The sequence below is a fragment of the Neurospora hispaniola genome (genome assembly GCF_033458365.1).
Source record: "Neurospora hispaniola strain FGSC 10403 chromosome Unknown B0T23scaffold_3, whole genome shotgun sequence".
Taxonomy (NCBI): domain Eukaryota; kingdom Fungi; phylum Ascomycota; class Sordariomycetes; order Sordariales; family Sordariaceae; genus Neurospora; species Neurospora hispaniola.
This window is the reverse complement of record NW_026944408.1, coordinates 3,260,455-3,278,894: the sequence shown is the minus strand read 5'-3', so window position 1 is coordinate 3,278,894 and position 18,440 is coordinate 3,260,455. Positions and strand designations below refer to the sequence as shown.

The window sequence follows — 18,440 nt, the reverse complement described above, 5'->3', positions numbered from 1 at the left end:
GTTGTCGAATGGGAAGTCGTGGCGTCCTGCCGCCTTATCTGATCTGATAACTGAAAAAAAAAGACAGGAAGATGGAAGCAAGACGCAATGACTTGAAAAGCTGGGGATCCGGGGAATCTTTATCGACGCAATCGTGGGGACGGGAACGCAACCTAACCTGGAACCCCAAAAGCCGCAAAACCCGATCCGATTGGGGCATCAAGGCCCCTGTGTGGCCCTGCCTGGGAGATGCCGCGGCCTTCTGCAAAGTAACGAAACAGCAGACACTGCCGTAACTTTATTGGGGAATTGGAGGTGTGCCGAGGTTGTCGGTGGTTATCCGGTTATCGTCCATCACGGGTAGGTTACTTTGGCTTCTTTTTTTTTGCTGGGGAGGGGGAAGACCTTTGAAAAGTTCCTGGGTGATTGCTTTCCATTCCACTTTCCCACGTACATACTGGCCTGGATTCCACTTCCCTTGTGAGGTTGCCCCGTCGAGACCGCCAAAAAGTCAGAGTCCCACCGCCGGCCTCGGTACATGTCATTTGGACGGTCTGAAATAACCTAAAATCGTTGTAAAGGAACCACCTGGGCGCCGCCCCCCCTTCTTGCGCCCGTCGGTCCGTACTTGTCGTCACCGATTTCCTTCCCTGTGTCGTGTGTGTTCATTGTTATCATTCGGTCGCATATCCTTTCCTATCTTGCCTTTCACTTTTGAGATTGTAAACCCCCCATCTTTGGTTCTTATTCGCATCTGCCTCTTATCATTTTATTTTCCGTTGTCGCGATACCTATCTACCAAATTATACACTGGTCCTGCCGTCCTACACGACATTGACATAAGCGGGGATCTCGAGCCAGCGATTGCGCCAACCAACACCAAGCGACCCTTTCCGTCTGAACCACTACTTCGAACTCCCGCCCCGAGCGTCCAGAGTATTTCTAGATATCAAAGTAACAATCAACAATGGCAGCACACTCAAAGCCCGCCCAATTGGGCCCCTGGGGGAAGGCCACGGCCGGCGCTGCTGGTGCCGCTTTCGCCAACGTGCTTGTATACCCACTTGATCTGTGTGTACACCCCTCTTCTTTGCGCTCTTTCTAGCAGTCACTGACTTTGTGAGAACTGCAGCATCAAGACAAAACTCCAAGTCCAAGTCAAGAAGTCCGCCGACGTTGAAAAGCAAGAGGCTACGGCCAGCAATGAGGTTCACTACAAGGGAACATGGGACGCCCTCACCAAGATCAAGAATGCCGAGGGCATTGCGGGTCTTTATGCTGGCATGAACGGTGCGCTACTGGGTGTCACGTCGAGCAACTTCGCCTACTTCTACTGGTATTCGATCGTCCGCACGCTGTATCTCCAGTACCAAAAATCGGATGCACACCCCTCGACGGCCGCTGAGTTGTCCCTTGGCGCCGTTGCCGGTGCGCTCGGCCAGCTTTTCACCATCCCAGTCGCGGTCATCACCACCCGCCAGCAGACGCAAAACAAGGAGGACAGGAAGGGCATCATCGATACCGCTCGGGAGGTTGTCGAGGGCGAGGATGGCATTACCGGACTCTGGAGAGGCTTGAAGGCTAGCTTGGTTCTGGTTGTCAACCCGGCCATCACATATGGCGCGTACGAGAGGCTGAAGGATATTCTTTTCCCTGGAAAGAACACCTTAAAGCCCTGGGAGGCTTTCCGTAAGTTTGAGTCCTGGAAGATTATGCGATATGCTTGGCTAACAATTGCTCCGTAGTTCTTGGCGCATTGTCCAAGTCGATTGCCACCATCGTCACCCAGCCCCTCATTGTCGCCAAAGTAGGCCTGCAATCCAAGCCTCCCGCGGCTCGCAACGGCAAGCCTTTCAAGAGCTTCGTCGAGGTGATGGAGTTCATTGTCAAGAACGAGGGCGCGTTGAGTTTGTTCAAGGGTATCGGGCCCCAGCTTCTTAAGGGCTTTTTAGTACAAGGTATCTTGATGATGACCAAGGAGCGGTACGTTACGAAAAATCGTCCACGATATTCATCACAGCGAAATACTGACATGTTGCATCATAGTGTCGAGCTCATGTTCATCCTCTTCATGCGCTTCCTTTCGAAGCTTCGGTCGCAGCAGCTCGGCAAGGCCGCTGCTTTGGCTGCCGCGGCAAAGGTTGCGTCCCCCGTCATCGCCAAGTAGACGCTCCCTTCCATTTCTTGAACAACGAAAGCACATATCATGACTTGAACGTTCCGCTTGTACTGTATTTTTGCTGCATTTGATGGCGGTCGTGTTTGGAGAATCATACTCACAATTCGGTAATCTTCTGCTACTTGGGTTTCATGTTTCAGCCGGACCTGGTTATATAGAGCGAATAGATATCCCTTGGATACAAGACCTTTATGAGTTCAGCCTTGATCATTGCCGACAGTCATTATAATTTTGTTGTTAGGAGCAAAGTTGAAGCTGAGAGCCGCCTCGGAGTTGTCGCGCCAAGAGGAACCATCCAATGTCTCCACCCAGCTCCAGGTTGCTGCGAAGTTGCAGTGAGTGATAACCAAGTGTGGCGCAACCAAGCTTTAGCCACGCACAAGCCACTCCCACCAAATTAGGGCAGTGGAAATTCTCCCACATTTGGCGCAGGAATTAAACTCGCTTGTCTGACCTTGCAACCCCAGCAGCCTCCGAACATCGTCTGTTTGTTTGACGCCGGAAATCAGTCGCAATGGCCAGTATGTTGTGCCTCTGCCGTCAGAATATCGTCGTGTCGAAATAATGGAATACTGATCGTTTTCAACAGAGTCCAAGAACTCGTCTCAGCACAACCAGTCGCGGAAGGCTCACCGCAACGGGTACGACCGCCCCAGCATCACCACTTGAAAACCAAAGAAGAGAAGATGATAATGGATCCCCGAATGAGCCAGAAGTGCTGACGAATTTATTTTCACGAAAACAGTATCAAGAAGCCCAAGACTTCCAGATACCCTTCCCTCAAGGGCACTGACCCCAAGTTCCGCCGCAACCATCGTCATGCTCTCCACGGCACCGCCAAGGCTCTGGTACGCCTCGATCCCGATTCGCAACAAAACCACGAAAGAGCGCTTTTCGCTAACAACTTTACAGAAGGAGTTCAAGGAGGGCAAGCGCGAGACTGCTTAGATTTCCTCTACCCAACATCTGTCGGGAGGCGTCAAATGAAATACCATTCTGAATGACGAAACATTCATTCGGGACAGACAACAAGATGACCCATTTTCCGGCGTTGACGGTGAAATTGTGATGTTCAAAGGCTGCGATTTCTTGTCCTGGTATTCAGTCACAACAGGATTTACCCTCCCCACCACCCTCGATTGGGCGCGCACACAGCAAACAGTAAACCCCGATTCGCGACCGATGGACGCACGAAATTGGATATCCCTTCAGCCAGCATCACCCCGTACCATGCCCGAGCAACTCAGGACCGACCGCATAACTTTGTCCCTGCCCTTCCTGACAGATTCCCCGCTTCTGAATCCCCTTTCCTATGGGGACTGAACGGCATCAGTGTGTACAACAATGGGCTCATATACCTACGCTCATGTGTTGAAGGATTTAATCGTGCCAAGAAGAACACTTTGCCGTACTACTCGTACACTTTGATTCTCTATACTCTAAGGACCCTCGTGCATGGAAGGACGGCGACAACCCATCGTTTCGCGACCCTGTCCTCTCCCCTTGCCTTTTGTGGATTCCCTGCTTTCATGGAGTTATGGTTTCAATGGTTTGCCCCGTGCCTTGATGATTCATTGCGATGCTTCCCCGGATCGTTAAATGCTTTGCATGCCTGCACTCACCAAGGCAGTGCCTTAGTCTAAGAAACGCGAAATACAAGAAAGTTTTGATACTCTTTTTTTTTCATCCCAATGCGGTAGTGACTGCATGATAGTGATCATGTCAATCTCTCGGCGCATGTGGAAAACATTGAATTGGTGACAGAAGTTTCTAAATCACCTGTTTTCCTGTGTACACAAATGTCGATCTACAACAAACTCGCACGTCATATCAGGCTACGGGCCTAGCTCAGCACAGCAGCATCAAAGATGGAATGTTAGCGATCTGACGTTATGGCAGCTGATCAGGTACATTATCGTCACCAATGAGCAGGCGTCACCCTGGTCTCGAACAGTCCGCAGCCTCACACGATCACGATTTGGCTTTTTTTTCACAACATCAACACGCTACCTTTTCGAACCGCTTGGCACCGTCTGAGTAGGGGACCGGAAACCCATATTCGCCCATTCCAGTGCGGGGGCTCTTTGTGGGCTTCCGGAAACTCTCCCATGGCCGCTAGGACGGAGTACCAGGGGCATGTGATGATGTTCAGGATCGGCTTGGCGGACACTGCTCGAAAAGAAACCCTTCCACCTCTACCGGCCGGGCGAAAAATACGCAAGGGAACGCCCAGGGTCCTAAACTATGCATTTTTGTTTCCTCTGGATAATTTGAACAATAACCGCGTCAAGTCTCCAGAAACACGAGTGAGGCGCCGGTGATTGCGCTAACCATTCTATAACAACCCTAACCCATTCCCAGGTACAGTACGTACGTAACGACCAAGTAAACAAAGAAAAGGGGTGAGCCCCACACATTTGCACTCTTCTACTTTCGAGGAACCGGCTGCTTGCCAAAGTCATTCTCAGTGAAGCTTTTGTTTCATGGAAGCGAATGAAAGCTATGGTGATGCCAGGTATGTATCTATGTGAGTATTGGTGCTTGTGTTACGGCAAAAGCGGCTGTTTCTAGATGTGTTCGTCTCTGACTCCCAGCTCCATGCAGACATCAATCTCGCATTAGCCCACAAACTAAGGTCCGGGCTACCCTCGATGAGAAAACGACGAATTGCCGATCATCACACATCCAACTTTAGGTGATCGTCCTCCAAGTTGATGAAGAACTCTGGGCCAGGGCATCCAGCGGCCATGCGCCTGTTCATTCCTTTGTGTCGACCTCTGCCATCATCTTCGCTCCGGTTTGCCAGCTATTTACTCGCATCCTCATCGTCATCCTGTCCTCGTTTTTCCGACGAACACAGGTCTTCCACGACTCTCTTCGCGTATATATCATCTACGCCAGCCAATTAGCTATCACCATTCGGCATTTTACCGTTCAAGGACGGCATCAACGGGGCCGCGTCTTCAAATGCTCATCAACCCGCCCACGCCAGTCAGCACCGCTTCATCTTGAGCCTGCTCCTTACGACCAACGATGTCATCGCACACTTCTCCTTGGAAGCCCTCCCAGTTAACGCCGATGCCACAGAACCCAGCGCTCGATAATCCCTCGACCTTGCGACCAGGTACACGCAGATGTGGAAGCCCACGCGTCTCCTCAAGACTCATCATGGCCACACCTTCCTGGATTGCCTCCATTTCCCTCTCCTTTGTCATCATTTTCTGAGAACCCCTCCGACACTCCGCAGCTCCGAGCCGTCCTCCAGGCCCAAAAATATGCATGTGGGCGCTGCCAGAGCCGTTTAGATCGAGGTCCATACGGTCACCACTCCCAACATGGGCAAGCTCCCGATTCAAATCCATCTCATCCATCCCCATGTTCTGATCCAGATCCAAATTCAACTCCAAATCTGAACCTTGCGATTTAGAGGCAACCAACTCCTCTAATATTTTTAACCCTCTCTTCGCCCGTTTCAGCACCTTCCTCACCTCCTTCTCCGCCTCCAGGCTCGGCAACAAGGGAAGCGTAAGCACAGGCGCTATGGCTGTCAAAGGTTTGTAGATCGAGGCGTGGGCGTGGCTTCTAATGGCTTGGAGGGGTTTGCGTTGCTGGATTTGGATTTGGATGTCTCGAACGGGAGAGAAGACGGGGTTGACGGGGGATGGAGGAGGTGCGAGAATGCCCCTGCATTTTGAAGGTAATTTGTCGTCGGCGACCTTGGACTTGAACTTGGACTCAGAGAGATTTGACTCGCAAAGAGACTGCACAAGAGCGTAATACCTCACCATGAGCCGATTGAGCGAAGCGCTGTAGGGCTTTGCGGGGATTTTCTTGGATTTTGCCTTAGTCGTCTGGCTGTGGTGGGTTTTGAACGTCGCTGTCTTGGAGAACTTGGATTTGGGCCCCGGAGTTTGAGCAGATGGTAGAGCGAATCGAACGCTTTTGGGCTCTCGTGGTGTCCAAGCGGTTTGGTTGGGAGAGGTCGAGGTGAGATGATGTTGAAGCTTGTCGGGAGTGACGGGTGGTGTTGGGAGTACGGGGTTGAGTTGGAGGGGTGGTGGCCGGGGACGGGACATGATTTTGGTGAAGGGATCTGGAATGTCAGCTTCCCGTCAAAGACTCTTGTGTCTTGGTTTCTACGACGGTTTATTTACCTGTTGATATGGAGCAGAAAGAGGCTTTTGTGTTACCGGTGGGCGATATGGAGTGGAAAGGTGAGCAAACAACGATTCAGCTCGAGATCACAAATCCAGTGGGCTCGTGGATATTGTTGCGTTCCGCTCCAAGTGTCTTGGACTGTTTCCTATGATATGAGCAGGTGTGAGTTGCTTCTCGAAATCTTTGGAGACGTTGACTTCCAGTGTTGCTTGTTCCGGCAAGCTTTAAGCGTGATTCGGCTGTCTTTGAAGTTCTTCACGAGTAAGAATCAACAAGCTTCGAGTTGGTTTCGTTGGTGGACTCGAAGATTGAGGTATCAGAAAGGGTTTTGCCACCTGCAGCTTAGTTGGATGGAGCATGTATTTTGAGTTGAAAAGCTGGATCGAACAAGTGACAATCTTCAGATGACAGGTTCGAGACAGACGTCTAATACTTCCACTTGGGACGACCGGACTCCCCCAGACGACCGACCAAAATATGTATTTCATCTTGAAGAGATTTGCGACAAACAAGGGGTATGGCGAACGGCACAGATCTCATAGTGCGAATGAAAAGCTTGGTAAATATCCTATGTCGGTTTGGACCCAGGCCACCTTTGATTCTAGTAAGTTTCGTTCTCATCATCTAGTATCTCTTGGCGGTTTCTATACTCCCAAATCCTCAAATCCCGTCTCTGATATCCCCTCTATTCCTTCGATAAGGTGCCAAGTACATCACATCCTTTTCCTTACCCACAATCCCTTCGACCCAGACCTAGCTGACAAAGTCTCCTCCACGATCCGCAAATACCATCTACTGCCTCCGACCCCACGCGCAATGCCAGCTTGTACGCGCACCTGGGTCGCAGGGGTGCGCTGAAGGCAGATATGCCCTCCAGTCAACTCCTCCAGATTCCTCGCTCCATATACTTTCCTCGGGCTCCTTCGTATCAACATCCTCCTCCATTCTCTCCTCATCAACTTCTTTCTTAGTTTGGTCTTCCTTCACAGTCTCCGTTTCTTCGACGTCGTCTAGCTGCATCTTATCGTCCTCCTGCTCCCTCTTCACAGGGCCCCTCACCTGGGCCTCTTCGTTCGTGGCCTCGGCTTTCAGAATCTCCTCCCAGTTGACTGGCTCCTCCAGTAACTCCTCCTCCATCTCTTTGAACATGGTTATGATTTCCTCGTCGTTAAATTCCGGCCATTCGGGAAATTGGAACTGGGCGCCCACGCTGAGGTCCATGTCCATGGCGTCCAGGACACTCTGCTCTTGGGCATTCTGCTCGCCTTCCCTCTCAACCTCCCTCTCCGTCTCCTTTCCTTTACCCTTCCCCTTTCCTTTTCCTTGAATTCCACTATTCAGTCGCTCCATTGTAGGCATCCCCAGCTGATGCAGTCGCTGCGGGAGTGGCTGCAGTGGCTGCAATGGCTGCCTCAACCTCCCACTCCAAATCCTGTGATTCACCTCCACCTGCAACTCCTTCAAATCCCTAAAACAGCAATCCAGCTGTTTCTTCAGAGCCCCCTCCCTCTTCTTGTCAAACAAGTCCTCGAACCGCTCAAACACGGCGCCTCTGAGTATTTCGAGTTCGTGGGCGAGGAGTTCCAGTTGGGTTTTGATGTCGGCGATTCTTTCTACATCGGCGGCGGCAGCGGAGACGGCTTCTTCGTAGACGTTAACGGGGCCTGCGGAGCGTAAATGTGGGATGGAGGGAACGGCTGGTATGATGGGAACGGGGATGTCGTTCACTCGTTCCTGGAGATCTCGGCAGAGTTTGGAGATGGAGACGATGTCCCGGGGGAGGTGGTGGCGGAGGCGGCGGAGGCGGAGGTGGGAGAGGGTGAGGACGCGGGGGTGGAGGTGGGGACGACGGAGGGGGTTGAAGTCCGGCGCAGCTTCCGAAGCGATTCCCTCGTGTTTAAATCTGGGTTCCGGGCTGAGAAGTCGGGGTGTGTTGGTGAGAGAGGTGAGGGGTGAAAGGTCGGGGGACTTGATGTCTTCCATTGTGGAGGTGTTGAGGTTGCCGGCAAGTGCTGAGTCTTGTGGGCTTCGTCGTGTTGGCCAGGATCATCGGGTGTGTCTTGATAATGTTCGAGTCCTTACTCGCTTGGTGCTGTGTTTTCGTACCGATGTTCTAGATCGATATCGGCGAGGGACAATCTGAAACTGCAGAGAGCGAGCTCCAGAGGAGTATTTAAGTCTTCTGGAATTCTTGAGATATCATTTCTGCGGCCATCACGAGTGGTACTGGCAATCTATCATGACGAGAGGCCATGGTGGTGAAGCTCTTGGAGGCCGGTCACAGTGAATTGAACAATTTACAATGGACGATAATGGCATTATTAGAAAAGACTGTGATGCACAGCGTCTGTCTTGCAGAACAAGAACAACAACAAAGCCATCGTTTGTTTGGAAGCGAGGAGTTGCCGTCAAGGCTCTTATTATCCAAAATGTGATAGCTCACAGCAGTGGACCTAAAAGCTTCTCGACACTCTCACTGGATTTCCAATGACGAGGAGACGACGAACAGGATATATGACCGATACCGAAGAATGTGCATTGAAAGTCATCATAGTCCTTTCTGGAGCCGTAAATCTTCGGTGTTAGTCGTTTGTTATGTGTCACGGCGGGATGTTGATAAACTGGATGAAGCTCGTCAGATGGCAGCTTCTGGTCCATGCCTCAAGCGTCTGAGACAACGCAGAGTGTTTCTTGCAAGACCTTAGAACCAGTGAACAAGAGAACGCGGATGACAAATCCATTGTTTATTGTGTTCGGGATGAAAGGGCGGCATACTTCGGGAATCGACGAGAGATGATACAATGGCTTCGTTTTGTATGGAACGTGGTAATGGTGATGAATGCTGCCGTCTTGCGCGACGTGACTCCAGGGCACGAATCCCACGACGTTTATCTGTTTTTTCTTCGGTGAATGTCCTGGAAGGCAACTTTTTCCTTTCTCTTTTGCGGTAACGAGCTTTCTGTCTTTTTCGTTCGTTTGTCGATTTTGACCTGGAGAGTCTGGCAGTCCGTCTTAACTTCCGTTTGGCAGTCACCTATACCAACCGCAGGTCGGAACCAAATATCATGGGACACCATGAATCACGATCATTCCATTCAAATACCGGTGGTTGCGCACTCCAAGTGCTTGGCCCAAAGTAGGGCTCTAGAACCTGGATCTGTCTCAAGTAGTCAGGACACCCACCGACTCCGACCCAGTGATAGGCGAGCAGGACGTCGCTCCCCATCAAAGCCAGAGTAAAAAAACACATCGACCGACACACTCAGCAGTTCCATTATATCTACCACTCCTCGTCGTTGTCGGGCAATGGCGGCGAAGAGCTGCACCAAACGGTTTTGATGCTCAAGAGAGCATAAAGGATTATGTTGGACCTCTAATTCGTGCAACGGTCGCTGACAACTAAAAATGAAGTGACGAAAACACAATTGCACGCGCAGCTCCTTCCTAAACCTGATGTGTGCTTAAAGGAGCTGGTTACGTTCAGGCTATGTTCCTTGAAGACAGGTGTTAGTAAGGAGGTGAAGGGTGAAGGGTGAGAGGGAGGTTGAGGTTCCGGTGAAGAAGGGTAGGAAGAATAGAGGTAGGTAGTCGACTCGGGTGTTGATAAGGAATCTCTTTCGGTCTGATTTTTGTCGCCCGGCTGTCTTGAAGGTACGACGGTAGGGAGTATGGCTGATAAATTGCTGGAAGACGTATCCTGGAACTTTGTTATCGGTTTTGAAATCCTATGACATTCAATCAGTGTTACGTCTCGTCCGAGACAAAACATGTGAGACCAACCGACAGGCTAGGTAAACCAGTCCACTACCGCTCGTCAGGATTAAAGCAAAGGCCGTTGCAGGACTGTAATAGGGATTACAACAATTCGAAAAGACATCGGCTAGAGTCCTATTGTATGTTTTCATTTAGAAACTGCCAATAACTTAAGACAAGAGGTGTTACAAAGACGCTTGGATGCATAGTAAGAGTATACCCAAGATATAATGTTAAAGGTCTTAACTATTTTGTCTACGACGAGACTGCTGTGGCAATCAATCCAGTCTGTTACAAAAACAATGTAAACGTCAAAACCCAACCCTTACCCCCTCTGCGGTTTGGGAGGAGGCGGCAGGCCCTGACGCTCGGCTTGTTTGACCCTGTGGCCATATGACCTGCGTTCATGCAGGATGAGACCGTACTCATCCGCCCACCCGATATCGCAGAGATCGCACCACCACGACAAGTCGCCGTCTTGGGACTTGGGAGGGACGTAAGTCCCATCTTCCTTGGCCAGATGGTCAGCAGTCTCCAGATGCCTCACCAAATTCCCCGCGGACCCGAACGAAATCTCGCATGTTGGACAACGATAAGTATGATTGCGGACGTTCTCCTGGTACGTGGCCGCGCCTTGGGGTTCATGCCGCTAATAATGATCAATAGAAAAAATGCCAAATCAGATAAGTTCGACGCTATCAACTCGATAGGCACTCCCTAGAGACAGAAGACATCAGCAGCTGATCAGAGATAGTTGAACGCAACCTAGTATTGGAGAGTAACCTCACGCAACACTAATAATACCATCGTAGGGTGGTGGTGGTAATACCGCTTATTTTTTTATTGACGATGAGTTGGTCAAGAAAGGATTATGATAAGAAACCGTCGCAGACGCAGCTCGTAGAGAAGTAGAAGAAGAGCAAAAAGGCATCTAACGTTCGATATGTGTAAAAGTTTGGTTTTCCGGAGAAGAATTTTACTGTAGGGGGGGGGGGGGGGGGGGGGGGGGGGTGCAGTGATTCAAACACCTGCTGGGAGGGCCCGGGTCAGGTTTCCTGTCTATTTGCTTTCATCCTTGTGATCAGTCATCCTTTCTGCACGAGTGAAGCTCACTTCTGCAGTTGCATAGGCAGGTTCCGAGGTCCAAGGTTACGGTTGCCAAGTTTGATGCCAACCGGTTGCTAGGCGGGGTGAATAATGTGCTTTGGGGTTCCCTATCGGGGAGTAGCGATGGCCTTTTGTAATTGGGGTTGGCGGTTGGCCATTGCCTTGTTAGTAATTTGAGATAGAAAGTGGTAATGAATGTTGTCAACACTTCATCAACCGGTGACTTTTCATCATTGGTGCCATAGGGGGATCCAAAACACCGATGGTTCTTTCTGCAGCTCATCAGTGAACGGCGTAGTGCCATGGGACAGAAAGGTGGAAACCTCGCACCTCTTTCTGATCTCCCCACAGAATTGAAAAGACTTTCGCAATTTCACCACAACTCACCCGATGTCATTATTCAACAATCAAATCCATCCCTCTGGCCGCCAAACGTTACTCTACCCATAGGCACCGTGCTACCAAAGACGGTACGAAACCTCTGATACCACGGACTGTAAGGGGGGGAATCCAGCTGACACTTGTCACTTGTAGACCATGGAAGTGAATGTCTTGCCTCCTGACCACGGGTTGCGGAAGGAACCGACAAAGAAAATACCCTCATCACCGACCGCGGCTCATGCAGTACGCATTGAACCCCCGCCACGACCCAAGACTGAGCTGGGAAAGGCAAATAGTCATCCAGTTGATACGGACGAAAAAATATGTGCCTCACAGAAGCCGAGACACCGTCGCAGTGCCTTCGTAACAGACAAGGCTCTCGAGCACTTATCCCAAAACGACCCGCTCGCCGAGTTTGATCGTATACATGAAGACATCGTGGGCATTGAGAGATACTTTACGCTGCCCATCGTCCTCGAACCAAGCAAGAAGTTGGTTTCAAGATTGAATAAGTTTAACAAACGTCGCGATGAAGATGTGTTCAAGGGGATATGTTTGGAAGACTGGGAGCTCGAACAGGAAGTGGACAAATGCAGGAGCGCGCTACAAGCCGTGCGAAAGGAAATACAATCTGCGCTCAGGGCAGTCGTGGAAGAGTTCTTTCTTGTTCGTGGACCGCTACTGGGTGAGCCAAATCGGAACCTTATCGTTGCACAGGAAAGCTTCAGGGTGTTGGAGGACTTGAGAGCTACGTTTCCTGAGGCTGTAGCTGAGTTTGGGAAGCAAGCTGGGCCGGCTGATGGAGGAGGAGTTGCGGCTCCGCCGAATTCTCGGGCTGAATCACGACAACCCTCTCGACAGTTCCATCCTCATCATGATTCTCCCTTCCAACCAAAGAGAGCTCGGGCGGATAGCGAAGAACCCCAAGATCTGGATGTGTGCGTCAAGAGGAGAAAAATTTCTGAGATTGGATCACGGCAGAAGGCCCGAACAAACAGCGAGGAGTCGCAAGATAATACAGTGTGCATCAAGAGGGAAAGGTTTCGTGAGACTTGTTGGTGATTTTGTTTATGGAAACGTCGTTGGGTGGGTTGGTTGCTTCCTTTTCCCGGGTTGTCTTCTGAAATTGGGGCATAGCAGAGTTAGGGTTCAGATGTTTGGAGGGATACTACCCTGAAACGCAAGCGTATCGACATGTTTCTCACCAGAAAGACACTTTGGGTCTGTGAGTGAAAAGAGAGTGATGTTATACTTGGGGTTTGTAAATATCAGGGAATGTCGTATTTGATGATGCGTACAAGTAGTAGCACTAAGCCCTAACCCTCTTGAGGCGTTCGCTTGTGAAGTGAAAAGGGGCTCCACACTGAGTCTGGAAGAAGGGGGAACTGTCAGTGTCTAACAGATTTGGCCGTGATACACACCAATTTGAGATAGGGATGGTGGGCAGAAATGGCACGCTGTGAGCTCATCCTCGAGGGACACTGGCGTTGACATTTTGTGATTTGCGTCTTTCCGAACAACCTCAACTTGTTGTTGCAAGTGGAACGTCTGCCACGTTTAGCATCTCGGGTGAATTGTTCGAGGCCTCCAGTCCATTTGCAGTGGCAGTCCAGTCTCGAGCCAGTGTCACAGACTCGACCGAAGTCACTCGAGGCTGGATCGGATACCTGGAGCCCAGGTGTTGTAACCCCGCCCCACCTCGTCCCGCTCTCCGCCCCTTCCGCAGGAGGTCCCCTCTTGGCCCCGCCCGGCTGACCCTCCAGGGGGCACTGTCCTGCCTGCCTGTGTCCTGTGCTGGGTTGCAGTGAGAACGTCGAAACACGGGTTGCCCTGAAAGGCGAGCGCCTCCATTGGCCAAGCAGCGCGTTAGTGCTAGCGCCCACAATACGCGCCATCAGCACCGCTGGATGAGCCAATCACTAACAGTAGCAGCCACCACCACCACCACCACCATCCATGGAGGCAACTGAATGAAACGACAGCCGGCGGAGGCACCTCACTGCACTGCTGCAGTGATAGGTTGCGCATGAGATCCAATTCCTCTTCTCGGCTGCCCGCCCTGACTTTTCAACTTCCACTCTGAGGTGTGCTTGGAAATCGCACACCCGGACTTCCACTTCGAGTTCCTGTCGGACGACCTCACTTTCAACAACTTGAAAGTTACGAGTCCCGTTCCTTATTCCGCTCTCCTCCTTCCCGCCAGCTATCGACCTAACTGAGAAACCAACCTGAATCATATCACAACCCGCTCAATCACGGCCGCAGCGTTAGGTTCGACGGACACTCTTGCGATTGACGACTGACGCCGGCGCGTGAAAGAGGCCATCACTCAGCAATCCCGTCATCACCACCGCTGCTGCTGGCACAGGCTGAAAGGACAGCCAAAGGAAGAGGGCAGGACCTGGGGATTTCCGTTCCAGTACCTATACCATATTGGGGGTTTCTTCCAGTTGTTGTCTTGAATACCAGGATACGTCCATCGTTTTAAATGGGTGAGTCCTGTTTATGTTTCCCGCCTGCCAATCAGCCTCTCAAGCATGCACTTTGTTCCCTTCCTGGCCCCCGACCCTCGACTCCGAACCCGTAGCTCTCTCTACCCGATCCGGCCCCCGTTCGAGTTTATATACATATCCATGTCTTGCGTGACTTGGGCAAACTCCCGGCTCCTTTGACGAGCGACAGAAGCGAACAATGGCCAGTCTCCTCCCTAGCATGACTGGAGTGAGTGGGCTTGGGCAGTGGCCGGCTCCTGGCATGAAGTGCCCTGCCCTCGCTGTGATATCAAGCAGTCCGTCACTCGACATTATACCCAAGCAGTCTCCACCAAGGAACGGGGCTGCCGGACTCGAGTGTGAGAATCGCAGAATGGGGCCACAATGTCGCAAAAAGTCTACAAGAGAGTGTTACGTCGAGCGGATCCGGGGCGAGTTTAGCCGCTTTTGGTGATTCTGCAACACAATCTCCAGCCATGCTGCTTGTCCGCGCGCCGTCGTCTGCGTCTCGGTCTGCGTCTCGTTCGGCACAGTGGTGGCCGCGTCACATTGGAGAGAATCGCTAGAAGCTTCATCACCCATCACACTTCTTCCACATCTCTTCTCCATTCTCCCCTCCTCCGTTCGGCTACCCTGGTCTGCCCGTCAACCAACAACTGTTCTTCTTCAACAACAACAACAAATTCCTCCCGGCTTTCTTTCTTCATTTCTCCTTCCCGCTCCTCCTCGCTCCTCATCCCGTCCGTCCTCTTCCGCTTGATACAGTTCTTCCCTTTCCAACATTTGTGATCATACTTTGTTTGGCCTGTTTCGGCCTTTGCGCGCGCGCAACTCAACACACACCCCCCCGCATTGCGCACCGCTCTTCGGTTGTTGGCCTGACCCTCGCTGACTCGATCGCTCACTTCCAATGTTCGACGCAGATAACCGACATCGCTAAACGTCATCCTTCTTTGCGCAATCTTCGACACTCCTTTGAGGCCAGCCGGTAACTGCAGGAGCTTTCGCAAGTTCTCGCGCGCATTCTACACGCCCTCTTTTCGCACACACACACACACACACTTCGATCGCGTCGACTTCGAAAGTCTCGCTCGACTCCGCCTAATCCCAAGCAATAATTTTCCAATCACTTTACATACGCAACTGGAGGAGGACATCAGGGTACGTGCTGAAAACCTATCCCCCACCAGAGCCACGAGCACTTGAGGTGAATTATATGCACATGGCATTGACGGGCTCAACAATGTTCTCCTTGTTTTGGTTGGCGAAAAGCTCGTCGGATGACCGACTGCCTGGACAGCAGCTAACTTGCACTGTAGCCGTCTGCCTTGTTTCAGCGTTGCCTCGGGACCCTAGCAATTCGGTTACAATTCTTCAGGCATCTTTCCGACTAGCTTTTCCCCGACTCGCGACCTCGTCCCTCCCCGACACTCGGTTCCGATCATGCTCAATATGTCCAACATCATGAGCAACCGCAACAGCACCCCCGAGGCTAGCAATGTCTCTTCTCTGAGGCCCCCCTCTTCCCGTGCCATTGGCTCCAACCATGGCCTTCGCGCCTCTGCCGATGTAGCCGCTCTCACCGGCGCCCAGGCCGCCGCAAGCCGAATCCGCCCGTCGTCGGACTTCTACGGCCAGCCGCAGTCCGGCCAGGTGCAGGGCAATGCCGAGCTGGATCCTCAAGACAAGCTGGCCCAGCAGTGGATTGCCGACATTGATCAATATGAGACCACCCTCGAGGAGATGGCCGCCGCTACGCTTGATCAGGATTTCAAGGATGAACTCAGCGCTATTGAACAGTGGTTCCGCGTCCTTAGCGAAGCTGAGCGCACAGCTGCCCTGTATGCTCTGCTTCAGCAGACTACTCAGGTCCAGATCCGTTTCTTCATTCAGGTCCTTCAGCAGATGGGCAAGAACCACCCCATGTCGGGAGTTCTGTCCCCCGCTAACTTTGACAAGGGTTCGTGCAACTGCCCCATTACTGTTAGGTGCCATGCTGACATCATATCTTCATTATCCCTAGATCCCATGTCGAGCCGCTTGAGTGATGCCATGGGCAAGCTGGAAGTGGGATCGGCCCGTAACTCCCTTGCCCGCCCCAGTGGCGGTGCCAACAAGAGACACTCGGGTCTGGATCAGACCACAATCAATACCATGTTCCCGGATGCTGTTGCGGCCATTGCGACGGAGAAGGCCAAATTCACGCAGCAGACAGGCAACCCTCCGCCTTCGAACCGTAACAGCCTGGTTGACAACCGCAACTCCCTCGCTGCCCCCACGGTTTCCGGCCCCAAGGATGACATCAATGGACAGAACCCGGCCTCTCCGTGGGGTCCCAGCGACACTTCTCGGCCCAAGTCGTCCACCGGCCAGACTCCGATGGGCCAATTTGTGCAACCTCCGCCGTCGGCCGGTGGTTTGCGCTCCCCTCGCCCTCCGCAGCTGAGCAGCAACACAAACATCCAGAGCACGACCCTCACCGCGGCTGAGCCGCAGCTGACCGAGCTCCCGCTGCTATCCCCCTACACTTCTAGTGGTAACTGGGCCTCGATGGTCAACACGCCCATGGTTCCAACTTTCGGCCAAACGCAAGGAAACAACGCCGATATGGTAGCCAACGCGACAGCGATGAAGCTGGCCGCACTCTCGACGGTAAACAATCGCTTTGCTTTGGACGACGCTCGCCGCTATCGTCGTGCTCGTTCCAACGACGGGGCCCCTGGCCAGAGTCACGCTCAGCATCCCCTATCGCCGGGCCCTCAGGGAATTCCGAGCACCAATGTGGTCATGATCAACGAGCACGGGCAGGTCTTAAGCCACGACCATGTTTTGGCGCTTCAGCAGCAACAGCAACAAGGCCTGCAACAGGGTCTTGGCGGCTTTGGCGGTCATCGTTCACGCCCCACCTCACCCGGTATTGCGATGCCCAACTACGGCTCCGCGCTGCAGTTTACTTCGCCGCAGAATAATGGCTTCCTCAGTGCGTATGACGGCGGTGCACCCGGCTTGATCAACAATGGACTGGTTCCAATGATGGGTCAATTCAACCTGGGCGGTCATCACGCAGAGGGCTATCTTTCGGACCATTCTGAAATCAACCGTGGCCGCTCTCCGCGTGGTCGAAGAGGCAGCTCGAAGCCGCCCGAGGATCCTACCGACCCTACTCTCCTGCAGGATATCCCTAGCTGGCTGCGGAGCCTGCGTCTGCACAAGTACACAGACAACTTGAAGGACATGAAGTGGACAGACTTGATCGAGCTGGACGACAAGCAGCTGGAGGAGCGTGGTGTCAATGCTTTGGGTGCTAGACGCAAAATGCTCAAGGTCTTTGAACAAGTCAAGGGTATGTCTGGTAATTCCGTACGAGCTCAAGTGGATCAAAAGCTGACAACCTAGTGCAGAGGCCAAAAAGGAAGGCAAAATCTAGCATTGACGGCTGTTGTGCTAGAGACACAGGATAAATGGCACCCCCGCACACCCAAGATAGGCGCCCACTGGACTCGCCAACAACAAGGTACCTCAAGCATAGCTTGTCACTGATCACGCAGGGAAGAAGTGTTGGAGTTTGCCGCGATCGCGGTCGGGATATATGATGGTGCAGCTGGTAGGAGTTACTGACAACCCGATTTCTTTCTTTCTCTCTTTCGCTCTGTTTTAATGTCCAAAATGCAATATCTTTGTTACCTATATATGGGCACAGGAGGCAGATCTTTTTTTTTTTTTTTTTTTTGAGTAGAGCTGAGTTGATGGGCAACAATGATTCCCACTCATTTTCACATGTCTAGGCAATCAAAAAAACACATCTGAAGGGTGTTATGAGGAACCAAGTGAAGATAATTAGGTACGCGAACGTATACAACGTAAAATATCAGTGGCAGCCGTTGCGATACGGAATTTGCGGCAGTGAAAGCCCAGATCCCAAGCCTGGAATACGTAGTTAATTTGATTAGAAAAGTGCGTGATTTATCATAGTATAGTGAAGAGCGAAGAAGTTTCATCGATCTTTTAACGATGCCTCCTCTTAGGTGGAAGGTGACTGTGCTCCAGACGGCTTCAAGTGTCCTTACCGTCGTGGTCCGGGATGAAATGTATTGGAAGGTTGTCGTTGCCAAAAGGCCTATCTTAAAGTGGGTCCCAGGAAAAGGGCTTGCTTTGATTGGCCAAGATTTCAATTTTCGACGACCAATCCGTCTTTCACGACTCCATCATCTTCACATTCACATCAAACCCTCATCAACATCCCAATATCGATCTTAGCTTGGTACACTGATTTATCGCAAAACTATACCTGGACTAATCCGAAAGCTGTTTACGGTCCTACGCAACTTCAGTAGCGGCATCCCAGGAAAGGCCTCATCGTCCACGTCTTGCAGCACAGGCCTTCTTGTCTG

At 51.8% G+C, this 18,440-nt stretch overlaps 7 protein-coding genes across 7 annotated transcripts; 4 read left to right on the top strand and 3 right to left on the bottom strand.

Annotated features, from left to right (window-relative positions):
- Nucleotides 1-744: 744 nt before the first annotated feature.
- B0T23DRAFT_121130 (mitochondrial carrier domain-containing protein) lies at nucleotides 745-2,395 on the top strand. The gene is made up of 4 exons (XM_062832039.1): nucleotides 745-1,050; nucleotides 1,112-1,668; nucleotides 1,725-1,962; nucleotides 2,026-2,395. The coding sequence occupies exons 1-4, from the start codon at nucleotides 947-949 to the stop codon at nucleotides 2,144-2,146; spliced, it is 1,020 nt and encodes a 339-aa protein (XP_062694352.1). The 5' UTR covers nucleotides 745-946; the 3' UTR covers nucleotides 2,147-2,395.
- A 277-nt stretch (nucleotides 2,396-2,672) lies between these two features.
- On the top strand, nucleotides 2,673-3,106 carry B0T23DRAFT_427867 (ribosomal L29e protein family-domain-containing protein; the record flags this gene model as incomplete). The annotated part of the gene is made up of 4 exons (XM_062840099.1): nucleotides 2,673-2,679; nucleotides 2,748-2,799; nucleotides 2,904-3,006; nucleotides 3,071-3,106. The coding sequence occupies 4 exons, from the start codon at nucleotides 2,673-2,675 to the stop codon at nucleotides 3,104-3,106; spliced, it is 198 nt and encodes a 65-aa protein (XP_062694351.1).
- Nucleotides 3,107-5,121: 2,015 nt separating this feature from the next.
- Nucleotides 5,122-6,234, bottom strand: B0T23DRAFT_312810 (uncharacterized protein; the record flags this gene model as incomplete). The annotated part of the gene is made up of 1 exon (XM_062834706.1): nucleotides 5,122-6,234. The coding sequence occupies one exon, from the start codon at nucleotides 6,232-6,234 to the stop codon at nucleotides 5,122-5,124; it is 1,113 nt and encodes a 370-aa protein (XP_062694350.1).
- A 721-nt stretch (nucleotides 6,235-6,955) lies between these two features.
- B0T23DRAFT_356273 (uncharacterized protein) lies at nucleotides 6,956-8,299 on the bottom strand (the record flags this gene model as incomplete). Its single annotated transcript, XM_062836172.1, has 1 exon — nucleotides 6,956-8,299. One exon carries the CDS (start codon nucleotides 8,297-8,299, stop codon nucleotides 7,109-7,111), a length of 1,191 nt encoding a protein of 396 aa, XP_062694349.1. The 3' UTR covers nucleotides 6,956-7,108.
- A 2,095-nt stretch (nucleotides 8,300-10,394) lies between these two features.
- Nucleotides 10,395-10,650, bottom strand: B0T23DRAFT_427864 (uncharacterized protein; the record flags this gene model as incomplete). The annotated part of the gene is made up of 2 exons (XM_062840098.1): nucleotides 10,395-10,580; nucleotides 10,639-10,650. The coding sequence occupies 2 exons, from the start codon at nucleotides 10,648-10,650 to the stop codon at nucleotides 10,395-10,397; spliced, it is 198 nt and encodes a 65-aa protein (XP_062694348.1).
- A 525-nt stretch (nucleotides 10,651-11,175) lies between these two features.
- B0T23DRAFT_452852 (uncharacterized protein) lies at nucleotides 11,176-13,097 on the top strand. The gene is made up of 2 exons (XM_062841155.1): nucleotides 11,176-11,646; nucleotides 11,711-13,097. Exons 1-2 carry the CDS (start codon nucleotides 11,479-11,481, stop codon nucleotides 12,617-12,619), a joined length of 1,077 nt encoding a protein of 358 aa, XP_062694347.1. The 5' UTR covers nucleotides 11,176-11,478; the 3' UTR covers nucleotides 12,620-13,097.
- Nucleotides 13,098-15,026: 1,929 nt separating this feature from the next.
- Nucleotides 15,027-17,649, top strand: B0T23DRAFT_121011 (protein VTS1). The gene is made up of 4 exons (XM_062832038.1): nucleotides 15,027-15,210; nucleotides 15,369-16,009; nucleotides 16,073-17,392; nucleotides 17,451-17,649. Exons 2-4 carry the CDS (start codon nucleotides 15,493-15,495, stop codon nucleotides 17,474-17,476), a joined length of 1,863 nt encoding a protein of 620 aa, XP_062694346.1. The 5' UTR covers nucleotides 15,027-15,210; nucleotides 15,369-15,492; the 3' UTR covers nucleotides 17,477-17,649.
- The last annotated feature ends 791 nt before the right edge of the window (nucleotides 17,650-18,440 follow it).